General features: G+C 39.6%; 1 protein-coding gene across 1 annotated transcript in view; it reads right to left on the reverse strand.

The window, feature by feature from the left end:
* Positions 1–12,706, reverse strand: part of LOC136430862 (uncharacterized) — a 77,343-nt gene that overhangs the window by 43,657 nt on the left and 20,980 nt on the right. Inside the window, exons 35-50 of the mRNA XM_066421913.1 lie at positions 12,271–12,444; positions 11,569–11,751; positions 10,888–11,087; positions 10,316–10,535; positions 9,739–9,852; positions 9,337–9,471; positions 8,750–8,974; positions 7,987–8,098; positions 7,578–7,705; positions 7,059–7,127; positions 6,516–6,614; positions 4,750–4,887; positions 3,965–4,188; positions 1,545–1,729; positions 947–1,081; positions 193–312 (exon numbers count right to left, since the gene is read on the reverse strand). Coding sequence (XP_066278010.1) covers positions 193–312; positions 947–1,081; positions 1,545–1,729; positions 3,965–4,188; positions 4,750–4,887; positions 6,516–6,614; positions 7,059–7,127; positions 7,578–7,705; positions 7,987–8,098; positions 8,750–8,974; positions 9,337–9,471; positions 9,739–9,852; positions 10,316–10,535; positions 10,888–11,087; positions 11,569–11,751; positions 12,271–12,444 — 2,461 coding nt within the window. The remainder of the gene's footprint in view (positions 1–192; positions 313–946; positions 1,082–1,544; positions 1,730–3,964; positions 4,189–4,749; positions 4,888–6,515; positions 6,615–7,058; positions 7,128–7,577; positions 7,706–7,986; positions 8,099–8,749; positions 8,975–9,336; positions 9,472–9,738; positions 9,853–10,315; positions 10,536–10,887; positions 11,088–11,568; positions 11,752–12,270; positions 12,445–12,706) is intronic.

A 12,706-nucleotide genomic window follows, 5' to 3' on the forward strand; every position in this document is an offset into this window, starting at 1 on the left:
TTTCTATCATCCTTGTCAGGTTGGAATGACCAAAAACCTATGTCACATGACCACAAGCAAAGTGTGATGTGTACGGAAATAGCGTATAAAACTTCTAGGTCAATTACGGTCACAGATGAACTTTTACAATGTAATTGAATGTAAGATTGAACCAAGTTAGTCCACAGTTTTGTAGCACGAGTCAAAACCTACTGATCTCCCAGGAGGGGCTTGACAGCACTGTCATCTGTTGGACTGTTTTCCCCAATTTCTGGAATGACACCGGTTCACTTTCCTTCTGGGGGACGATTATTGGTACCTTGGGCTTTGGACCTTGTAGTATGAGCAATGATTTTCAAGTAAGTGCAATTAATGAACAATTAAGCATGTATGATGGATAAAAATGATAATTATGTGATCCTTATAACACACTCCTTATAACACACAATCCTTATAAGTTATAACCACCAGGGTATCTCAATAAACTCAATAAACTCAATTATAACCACCTTATAACACAGGTGGTATTGGAATGCAAAACATGTCAGACTGGGTGTGATTGCTATAAAAAATTGGAAACAACATAACAGACCAATTTAACCATAGGATATTACAGAATACCTTGTACAATCTATTTTATTCTTTGAATTGTTAAGAACATCAAATTCACAAGCAGAATTGATTGTCATCAGAGCATTGTAGTCCTGTACTCTGCAACAGTGAGAGCAAAGTTAACTTGAAAGCAAGTTTAAGTGTTAAAGAATAATCATTGTCAACAAACTTAAAGCATAATGAAGAAACAGTCAAACAACGACTGCCTATGCAGATGAGTGCAAATTGAAACAAGACTTTGGTGACTCTGGTTTTTAACTGCATAAAGAACAATTAATGATTAGGTATCAGGTATAACCTATAAAACAAAACATAATTTAGTACATCATCATTCTCTGTGAAACAGAAAACCTACTGATATCACAAGAATGTCGTTTTACTGCAGCCCTAACGTGTTGAACTGTTCCTGCGACTTTCTGAAACGTGGGTGGTCCTCCAGGACCTGCATAGCTGCAGCTCTTAGACCTGGTGGTCTTAGGTGTTGTAGATGCTATGACATAGACAAGCAGAATACAAGATGTAGATACAACTGTTATGTTCAAAATGATCATGATTGTTAAAAAGTCTTTGTTTTGCAAATACTTATCCTTAAATAAAATATCATAAAGATCCATCAACAACTTTTTGAGTTATGCTGTTCACATGTACACACAAACACACAGACACACACACACTCACTCACGCACACATGCATGCACAGACACACACACATACACAAACATAAACTTATTTGCAAAGGTATATAACTAAGTTATATGACTTTATAACTCACAGTTTTCATGGTGTCAAAATTGACCAGCTGTTGTTATTCTTGCCATGTTTATCTTAATTTATTTACCTAGATTTTCTTACATGTAATATCAGTGTCTCCAGCTTTAATCCATCATAATGATCACAAAGTCTTGTTGTTAGAATTATCATAAATGTAAGTTTTTAACAATAATTATTCTTACTTGTCTGACTGAAGCCGGCCTGGGATCCGATAGCCAATGAGATGACGCTGTTTGAGCGGGAGACTTGAGACATGGTCTCCATGGCAGCCTGCTTCTCCTCTTTCACGATCTTCTTCTTCTGGTAGGCGTGGCTGATGACACCGGTCAGAGCTGCCAGACTAAAGTGGTGGTGGTGTTCTTTAGGTCTGGAAGTAAATTGCAGTATGTGATTCAATGGTCAAACCATCACCAAAGCAAGTTGCAAAGTTAATATATTATGTGTTTTTGTTTGTTGACATTCTGCACGTATAAGTTTTTTTGTAACAAAATTACGCAATTCAGGGTATATCATGTGTGTATTTCCCTGCCTATGTACGTTTGAGGAAGTAATAAATAAATAAAAATGATAAAGACTTGAGAGAGGTCCTGGATGCACATATATTTTGTAATTTCATTGCCTGCTTTGGTGATAGAAATTGGTATTAAACAGGTTGTACAATGTAGAAACATAAAATTTAAAATGCCTTTAATTTGGCTCAAGGTCTAAGAAAGACTAATGTATGAAATATATAGTGGAGAACATTTTCAAGGCTACATGCAAAGCACACGCAAAATAGCAGGTTGCGAGTGTACCTGTAATTAAAAGCTGGGACCAATTTTAGCTATTTTCAAAAAACTGCCAAATTTTCTTAAAGATAAATGTACCAATCTCAAAATTTCATCATTTCACATGTAGTTATTAAGTTAAGATTTAATGTATGACCACTGCAAATCATATAACTTTTAACAGAACTAGAATGGCAACATTTTCGGGAAAATGCAGAATATTCCCCTCCCATTACCTACACCTCAAATATGACATCCTTAGCATTGACTGTAAGGATATGACGAAGTTTCTGCATAAATTATGCAAAGGAGGTCGGCATTAGTATAATTTATGGCCAGGTGTGTCCGGCCTTTCCTAAAGGTACCTACATCTCAAATATGACATCCGTAGCTTTTATGGTTAGGGATGTGCATAAATTATGCATAATGCACTCATTAGCATAATTCATGGCCAGGTTTTCTGACCTTTCCTAAAGGTACCTGCATCTCCTCCGTAGCCTTTACAGTAAGGGAAAAACAAGTTTATGCATAAATTATGCAAATGAGGTCCGCATTAGCATAATTTATGCACAGGTGTGTTCACCTCTCCTAAAGGTACCTACATCTGAAATATGCCATCCGTAGTCTTTACGGTAAGGGATATACATACATTATGCAAATGAGGTCCGCATTAGCATAATTTATGTACAGGTGTGTTCACCTCTCTTTAAGGTACCTACATCTGAAATATGCCATCCGTAGTCTTTACGGTAAGGGATATACATACATTATGCAAATGAGGTCCTCATTAGCATAATTTATGTCCAGGTGTGTTCACCTTTCCTAAATATACCTACATGTCAAATATGACATCTGTAGCTTTTACGGTAAGGGAAATACAAGTTTCTGCATAAATTATGCAAATGAGGTCCTCATTAGCATAATTCATGGCCAGGTGTGTTTACCTTTCCTAAATTTATCTACTTCTCAAATATGGCATTTGCAGCTTTTACTGTAAACGCAATACAAGTTTTTGCATAAATTATGCAAATGAGGTCCTCATTAGCATAATTTATGTCCAGGTGTGTTCACCTTTCCTACAGATACCTACATCTCAAATATGACATCTGTAGCTTTTATGGTAAGGGAAATACAAGTTTCTGCATAAATTATGCAAATGAGGTCCTCATTAGCATAATTCATGGCCAGGTGTGTTTACCTTTCCTAAATTTATCTACTTCTCAAATATGGCATTTGCAGCTTTTACTGTAAACGCAATACAAGTTTTTGCATAAATTATGCAAATGAGGTCCTCATTAGCATAATTTATGTTCAGGTGTGTTCACCTTTCCTACAGATACCTACATCTCAAATATGACATCTGTAGCTTTTACGGTAAGGGAAATACAAGTTTCTGCATAAATTATGCAAATGAGGTCCTCATTACCATAATTCGTGGTCAGGTGTGTTTACCTTTCCTAAATTTATCTACATCTCAAATATGACATCTGCAGCTTTTACTGTAAACGCAATACAAGTTTTTGCATAAATTATGCAAATGATGTCCTCATTAGCATAATTTATTGTCAGGTGTATTCACCTTTCCTATAGGTACCTACATCTCAAATATAACATCCGTACATTGTAACATAAGGTACATATGACTTGCTGCAATACCATTAGTTGAGCTACCACCGCACATCTACTTGGTTTTTGGCAGAAGAAGAAGAAGAAGAAAGAAGAAGAAAGAAGAAGAAGAACAGGCAAGCAAAAACAGTATATCCCCCTTCCCACTGGAAGGGGAATATAACTACATTTTGTAATTAAAATTTTCTAATTGTTACTGAAAGACCTACAGTTGGTCTCTGCACAGGTCTGCCATCAGCCTCAGCCTGTCTGCCAGGACTTTGGGAGACTTGAAGCCCAACCCTGCAACTTTCCCGCGGAGGATGAGCCCCAGGTCCGGCAGCACCAGCGAGACGTTACGGTACAGCGCACGGATCTCCTGCGGCAGCTCGAACCCGCGCGACATGTCCTTGTTGATGGTGATGAAGGTGGCCACATACGGGTCGACTGGTACCTGTGGGGTTGAAAATGAAGGTATAATATAGGGGGTCTGCATGGGGGGACATTAATTTCAGGAGGACCAACTGGTACGTATTATACTAAAGTTAGAAGTTGAGGAATAAGCAAAATGATATCACATACCCTACAAACTAAGAGGGGGTGAAATACCATTCCATACAAACTATGTGAAATTAGCTTGCCTGTGCTTTACAAAAAAGGGGATTATGCAGGCCCCCATTATAGCAACGCCATGTAGAGTACAATGTAATGTCATCCATTATTACTAATTAAGAAGATCTTGAAATGTTTGCAGTAATTTGTCAATATTCGCAGCCACTAAACTCAACGCAGACTCATCCAACCTAAAATGTAGGTGCTTCAAATTTAAATGAATTATCGTACTGTGGTCTATAGAGTCTGACATATATATATTCAATCACAATTTGCCATTCAAGTGTAACATAATGGCAACAAATTAAGTAACAATACAGTGTATTTGCTAGGGACTTAGATTTAAAAGAATTAAACCTGAACTTAGACGTAATGTCTGAGAATGTTTCAAGGTCCTGTATACCTCCTGTCCATCGGCTAGGTGACAGGTGTGTTTCTTGGCCCTGAGTGCGGTGTAGATGCTCTGAGCATGCTCCAACAGGACCCCCACACCCGAGCGGTTCAGGTTGTGGAAGTTGTCAAACAGGCCCCAGCTGCCATCCTGAAAAATATAGAGGACTTAGTATAGAACTTCTAAGCTCTGAACTTTTGATCTGAATGAAATTTTAAGAAATCATATTATCACATAGTACTATGATTGTAATACTAATTGCTACATACAGAACTGGCAATGGTCAAGTTTGTTTTATTCATCATATATAAACTACGCACAAAAAGTTCGGAAACTTAACTTTGGTTGATCATATCTCCGTTGTTTTCTTACCGATTTTGATACATTATATATCATTATAAAGCTTGTGTGATTCCCTGTTCTATGATACCAAACTTATTGTGATTGAAAACCCACGGAACAAGTACCAGGACTAATAACGTGAGTTGGTCACGGAGAAAAAGTGCCCAAAATTCCCTGTTGGTGTCATACGCGCGCTGTGACATCCTATCGGTATGGGCGCGGATGATGATTCAATATATTGTTTCCTCAGGTTCTAAGGTTATTTTTAGAACACAGACCATCCAAGGTTATTTCTAGCACACAGAACATCCAAGGTTATTTTTAGCACATCGAAGAACCAATTGTTTACACCACATAAACACCTGCGTCCTGCAACGGTATCGTCATCCACAGGTGTTATTTTTTGTTATTGTTTCACAACAAACATTGGGGTATGGGGAGGCATAAGCTCCAGGGGAAAGACAAGACTTGTACCAGGAACCCTCAATGTAGAAAGATATCACGACACAATACTTGATCCGGTGGCCATCCCTTTCCTACATAACATGGGGCCGAATGCCTTGCTGCAAGATGATAACGCCCGCCCACACCGGGCAGGGATCATCGCCGACCATCTCCTGCATGCAGGTGTAGAGAGGATGGAGTGGCCCTCTAAGAGCCCGGACCTGAACCCCATCGAACATCTATGGGAGCAGCTTGGGCGAGCTGTCCGTGCAAGACACGGTGGCTCACCTAGGAAGACTGCTGGTGGAGAAATGGGACGCTATCCCACAGCATCGCATTGCGCGACTTGTGACGAGTATGAGGAGTAGGTGCCGTGCTGTAGTGACAGCGCGTGGCTGGATCACCCGTTACTAAGACTCCTTGCTAACCCGTTACTAAGATACAGATTGTTGGTTTTGATAAAGAATAAACTTAGCTTTCATGAATATGTCTTGTTTATTCTTGTTGATTTTTCACAATACTCTCGTACAGAAGTCAATATCAACAGAAGAATATGTACGGAATAGCATGTTTGACTATAGTAAGGTAATCTGGGCACTTTATTTCTTCGACCCACTCACTTTAGCAGGCCTGATGCTCGTTTCATGAACTTGCAATCACAATAAGTTTGGTATCATGGGAAAGGAAATCAAATAAGCTTTTAAATGATATGTAATATATTGAAATCGGTAAAAAAATAACGGAAATATGATCGACCAAAGTTAAGTTTCCGAACTTTTTGTGCGTAGTTTACTTGACCGTACAATTATAGTATTACACAATGTGTTTATTTACTTTTATCTATAATTCCAAAGTTTGGGTAATGAAAAAAAGGCCTTAAAGACATAAATTTCATCAACTTAATGACGGGTAGCATTTAATCTTTTATCCCCATCTACCCCTGAAACAAAAATACATGTAGCTTCATTTTCTAAAAATCAAAGTTGACTCACAGCTGCCAGTCCCTGGATAATCTTGCCCAGTGCTGCAGTGTCCATCTGTGGCATACAGGCAAACACTGCCATGTACCTGCCCAGGAGGTACGCCATACCCTGGAAAAGCACAAAATGCATTTAATTTAAGTTCTTTAAATGTCACGTTGATGAAGGTTAGACATCCAGGTAATAAGATACACCAAAAATAGTTACTCAAGCAACTGGATAAAATTTTGAAACAGTCAGACGTTTCTTTGAATGTCCTTCAATTGCACAAAAAGTGCATTGCTCAGTTGACAAGGCAGACATCAGTATGGGTCAATGATGCTATCATCTAAGCCAATATCCCCTGCAGCTGCTGTGCTCGAGTGTGCCTGTCCCGAATCAGCCTTGATAGCCACCAGCGAGCCTGCATCAGAAGTGGACAAGGCCCTTGTAATCTTTGCTAGCAAAGCCAAGCCAAGAGAAACATGATGACTGTGTTTATCGCACACTTTGTCACAGGTTATGAAAAAGTTTGTGCAACGAGAGGAAAAATACAGAGTCTTCAGTGACACATACCTTGACTGTCTCAGTCTTGCCAACTCCAGTTCCGCCAACCACTGCACTGCCTTTCAACTGGGTCAGGGCCTATATGATGATAACAGGAAAATCAAAATTCATCATTACTGTGTAGAATGGATTGCTGAGCATGGCTGGGAGCATGCTTCTCAGCACAGAGTGTGTTACTGTCACCCGACGTTTGCTATATATGAGGCAGAAAGAAACAATTCCTTGTCGCTGCATTACTAATCCTTACAATCTACTGACTCAGGGTAAATTGAGGATATTTCCCGCTGAGACGTCCGGTGTCCATCTGACCAGGGTGCGCTGTCACCCACGTCTTGGTTTCTCAGAAGCCGAAGTCAGGGTTTCAGAACTTAAATGAATCATATTCATTTTTACTTTAAACAATTTATATTATGATAAATAACAGATTTGATACTTAGCACTTGCACTTAATGATAAAAGACATCAACATGAAATAATTGGCATCAATAAGATTGTTTGCCAGTTCTTTCAAACAGAGACTGCACTTACCTGTGACATGGTGAGGAAACACCTCTCAGTCAGCGCAGTCATGGCCAGGGGCAGGCGTCCCCCCAGAAACTCACACCCGTACTCGTATCGGCCATCCAGGATGCACAACTGGTGGTTCCCTGAACCTTCTGTTGGTAAAACAAGTTCACATCAAATCCAAAAAATGTTTGAATCTAAAGCAATAACATCCCACTAAATTGGACCAATTTTTGGGACAAATTACACAATCATGTAAGCTCCTGGAAAAAAATTTCAATGCTTTGAATATTTTACAAGTCATGCACTAATGATATGCATATGAACATACATGTACCCTATGCCTTGTGTGTATGTTACATCGAAGTACCTTTTGCATTTTAATTATATCTACAACATTACGTCGACAATAACCACAGCAAGTCTGTTGTACCTCCTGACTCGTGCATGTAGAAGCGGATGTTCCTCCTCCATTCGAAGTCAGTCACATCCCTCAGTTTCCTGTTCCCCAGACCCTCCAGGGTGTCCCTCAGGTAGAGGGAGTACTGTGGAACACAGGAGCATCAGCACATCTGCTTCAACTGTCTTTTAGAATTGTCAGTTCTCCATAATGTTACCTGACAGTGCTCATCAAGATTGGCCAGCAACCATTTAACAAAATGCATTTATTTATAACTACTAAAAAATCAACATTTCTAAACCCTTCTTATTTCCAATCCCATTCTTATCATTATCAAAAGCTGTGTCCCTTATGAGCAGAGCATCTACATATCATCTTTATACGGTCCTATAAAGAAGGAAGGCATCATACAATGGAGAATGGAGACATATAGCATTTGTCTTCAAATATTGAACATTTATTGCATGAACAGTTGTATACATGTACTTACAGACTTAATCATATTTTGCAGCCTGGGTGTGTGCACGTGTATGGGGAGAAAAGGTTCATCCAGACTCTTCCAAAGGAGGAGTGAGATACATGTAACTATGTAGCATTTGTCTTCAAATATTAAGTATTTGTTGTATTGGACTGTTATATACTCACAGTAATCATATTTTGCAGCCTGAGTTTGTGTGTGGGTAGGAAAGGTTCATCCAGACCCTTTCAAAAGAGGGGTGAGATAGGTAGCAAAATCGTTTTCAGATATCAAGCATTTATCATATGGACAGTAAAAAACATGACTGATTGTACTCACAGTGATCATATTCTGCAGCCTGAGTTTGTGTATGGGGAGGAAAGGTTCGTCCAGGCCCTTCCAGGCTCCCCTGGTCAGACAGGTTGGCAGACGGTTGATCACAGTGCTGAACTTCTTGCTTGCGTTGGGGATGGCTTTACGCTCGTACTTCAGTTCCGACACGGCAAGCTCGCACTCCTTTGTCCAGTAGTACAGGAGACCCAGGCGGGCAACTTGGGATGGGTACTACAGAAATTGACCAGACTTCTGTTAGGAAACTTCATAATTTCATGCAATGTTAATATATTATTGTGACACAAGTCATTCTTACTAGTATGTGTAACCTTAACAACAAGGATGATAATGCAATTATCATGACTGTTCTGCAAGTGCAAAGGAGTATATGATTGATATACATGACGTTATTCCACACGTTTGAAATAGAAATCAACATGCCATTCAGGGATATACATGTACAATGAGCCTAATGCGGAACATCCAAAGCATTCAATATTCTTTCTTTTTAAACACTTTTTTATGGAATAGTACCTCACAAAATAAGTTTTAAAAACCACAAATCTCATCAGAATTTAGAACATTTTTCTCACCCTGAAAGCCCATTCCTCCATAGCCACCCCCAGCCCGATGTCCCGCACGATCCGTGAGATGCTCTTGGCGATGGTCCTGTGGATGGACTGTTGGAGGCTCTGTAGCCAAGTCTCCACTCCGTCTGTCAGACTCACCTAGAGAAAACAGTACATAAATCAGTAACATCATAATATAGACTTACACTGTTGGTAACTAGCTTAATAATAGATTGGCAGCAGTTATACAACTGTTACAATGTCATCTGCTGTGAATAACAAGAATTGCAAGCAAAACCCTGGAGCATTCAGAATTCTTTTTTAAAATTAATTTTGACATCACTCAATTTGGTTCTTGCTTAAAACAAACGTCATATTTATGTACACTTTTTCATCTAGGAGATGTGATACTAATTCTTTTCCTACCTCTTCATCCAGTTCCAACAGTTCCCCCTCGGGAGAGACGGCTGTAGCGGCCTGCCACAGCTCACTGGTCTCATCTACGTTACTCTCTGAGAGGTGGATGCTGCCTGAGCGCTCCTGTATACACAAGAAAATCACATCAAAAAAATGTAATCAAAATGTGCTGCATGTTCAAAAACACATTCTGTTCACTATCATAACACATGTATCATATCACATTTAGATTAAGTCTATCAGAAATGTCTGTTCTAGATAGGACAAAAAGAGAAACTCTTCTTGTCAACTAACTCACTAGCAAATTCCTTTATTATTTAGACTACATTTTTGTACCTGAGTCAATAGCTACAATTTACAGTTCTCATAGAACAGACATGTTTTTTTAATCATGACATCTATCAAAACCAATTAAATTGAAATAAGTACCTTTTGATGCAAAATGGGTCCATTGAATTTGGCCCAAATGGCTAGCAGTAGAGTCACTTAAGTTACTATGCTACAGTGTCACTATATACATGACTAATGTCTCGTACTATTACAGAGCTCCCAAAATAAAAACTCCAGCTGGAATCTGAAGACCTACCGATCTTTTGAAGGCTTCAGAAGACATGGGCACGGGGAACCTCTCCCCGGGGGGTAGGTTGAGGGAGGCCCGTGGGGTGGTGGCCCCTCCGCGGGGGACTGGAGCAGCCCCGGGCCGTCTGTAGTCCACAAAGGCAGGAACAGGAGTCTTCTCTCCCACAGAACTCAGGGTGTCTTCAGTCTTCTCCAGTTTCACATCGCTCACATCACTGAATATGGACCTGGAGTGGGATTAACAGAACAAGTTTATATCTGACCAATGGCTGATGTCAAGTAAGGTCATGTGACCTAAGTCATCAGTCATTCACACCTGAAGAAGGCTGTAGTCAGAGACTGAAAATATATTTTTTTTGGTGCTCAGACTTAATTATTAAGATTATAAAAGGAACTAATTTTTGTACACAAGATTGAATTAAATTGTGATCAGGGGGAAGTTATAGTTATTAACATTATTTCATATAAATCCGGGAGAAACATAAACTCAGGTTTTAAAAATGGGTTAGTCAGATATATCCTAGATGCATCATCAGTAATACAGCCAGATTCACAGTGCATGTATGTCCTGACGCTTACTTCAGATGAGGCCTGACAGACTCCAGGTCGTACGGTCGGCTCAGCATGGACAGCAGGACGGGGTCGGACAGGAAGAAGAACCGCGGGAACGCCTTCCGCTTGTTGTCCAGGTACGACGTGAGCGACTTGAAGCAAACCTCCAGATCCTCACGAAAGTGTCGCAGCACAACCCCCTTCGGAATCTCACCTCCATAGCAGCACTGTGGAATGATTTATGAGTTATCAATAATCCTTGTAACTATGTAATGTTACAGTTTTAATTTCGAAGTCCCTTGTTTTCCATTCTACTTATCGATAATAACTTTCAAAATTGTGCAATTTTTCATTCATCTCTCTACTATCTCAGTTTCTATTTCCATTATCATCTTACCCATAACCTATTATATTGGATAGTTACATGTACCTTAGTTGTTACCTTAGCCATTACCTCAGTCTATACATACATTTTTTGTACAATTATTCTTATTGGACTTTTGATTAGCAATATACAATTCCTACATTATCAAAGAAAAAATTCACTCAAGCCCATTGCAAAGATTGATATCTACAATCGATAGCTATCAATGATGAATTTCAAAGTACACATGATATCAAGTTGGTTTTCCCTAACAATTATACTGGATATGAAAAGAATATCTGAACTGCTTTGAAACATTTTAGGGATTGTATCTAATTCCTGACCTGTAGCACGTTCCTGGTGTCGTAGGTTTTCCTCATGAGTTTGATCCAGCTCTTGTCGATGCGGATGAACCTCTTGGCCTCCTGAGGGAGCTCCTTGGCAGCCGCACTGTTACTGAACACAGCTTCTAAGTACTGCCACAGGTCCTGTACCTCCAACCACGTCTCAAGGACTTCACTCACTCCCTGAGGAAGGAATGAATGAAGGAGGAAATGAGTAAACAAATAAAGAAATGAAGCATCTTCACTGTTACTGAGCACAGCTCTCAAGTAGTGTCACAGGTCCTGTACCTCAAACCATGTTTTAAGAACCTCCCTCACACACCCTGGGGAATGAAGGAAGAAATGAATAAATGAAGGAATGAAAGAAGAGTTGAAAAAGCAATATTGTTACTGAGCACAGCCTCAAGTGTCATTAGGCACAGACCTTGGATACAATCAAATGTGTTTTGATCACACAAAACAAGACTTTAAAGTTTATATAATAAATACTATAAGGGGATCAGTCACAAAATAAGCTCATACTTGGTGTAAAGGTTTTATATCGGTACAGTACCGATACTTCATGATCCTGTATTTTGGACCTGTACCTAATCAATCTTTACGGTACCAGTACGCAGCACTAGCAACCATCATAAAAAATGGGTGCTGCCATCTTTTTTGATACAGTGTACCAAGTGTTTGACTCCTGTTTCTTCCTAATACCTTGAGTTTCTCAGCCCATGAGGCTGCCTCCTCCCTGAGAGGCCCGATGTGCTTGGATGTCAGCATGGTTGCCAGCAGCGCCTGGGCGTCTTCCAGCTGTTCCAACAGCCGTTCTGACTCGTCCTTTGCCAGGTAGATGGCACCGCGCTTCTTGTAGGATTCAAATGTCAGAACCTACACAAGACATAAGACATGTACTGGTTTAATCATAAATGATTATTTCTTTTCAAGACCAGTAACACAGACGCTCACCAAATTTTCAACCAATGCTTCAGTCTTCAGGAAAATTGCACAGTACTTCTGAATCAGTAAATAAAAAGACTCTTTGTACACAATCAAGTGATCCGATGTTTTGGTGATCATCAGTTAACTTCCTCAAGGCAATTCTGACTGGCTCACAATGCAGCACATGTGTCGCTTCTTATAGAATTGCCTT

The sequence above is a fragment of the Branchiostoma lanceolatum genome, chromosome 1 (assembly GCF_035083965.1).
Source record: "Branchiostoma lanceolatum isolate klBraLanc5 chromosome 1, klBraLanc5.hap2, whole genome shotgun sequence".
In the NCBI taxonomy this organism is placed as follows: domain Eukaryota; kingdom Metazoa; phylum Chordata; class Leptocardii; order Amphioxiformes; family Branchiostomatidae; genus Branchiostoma; species Branchiostoma lanceolatum.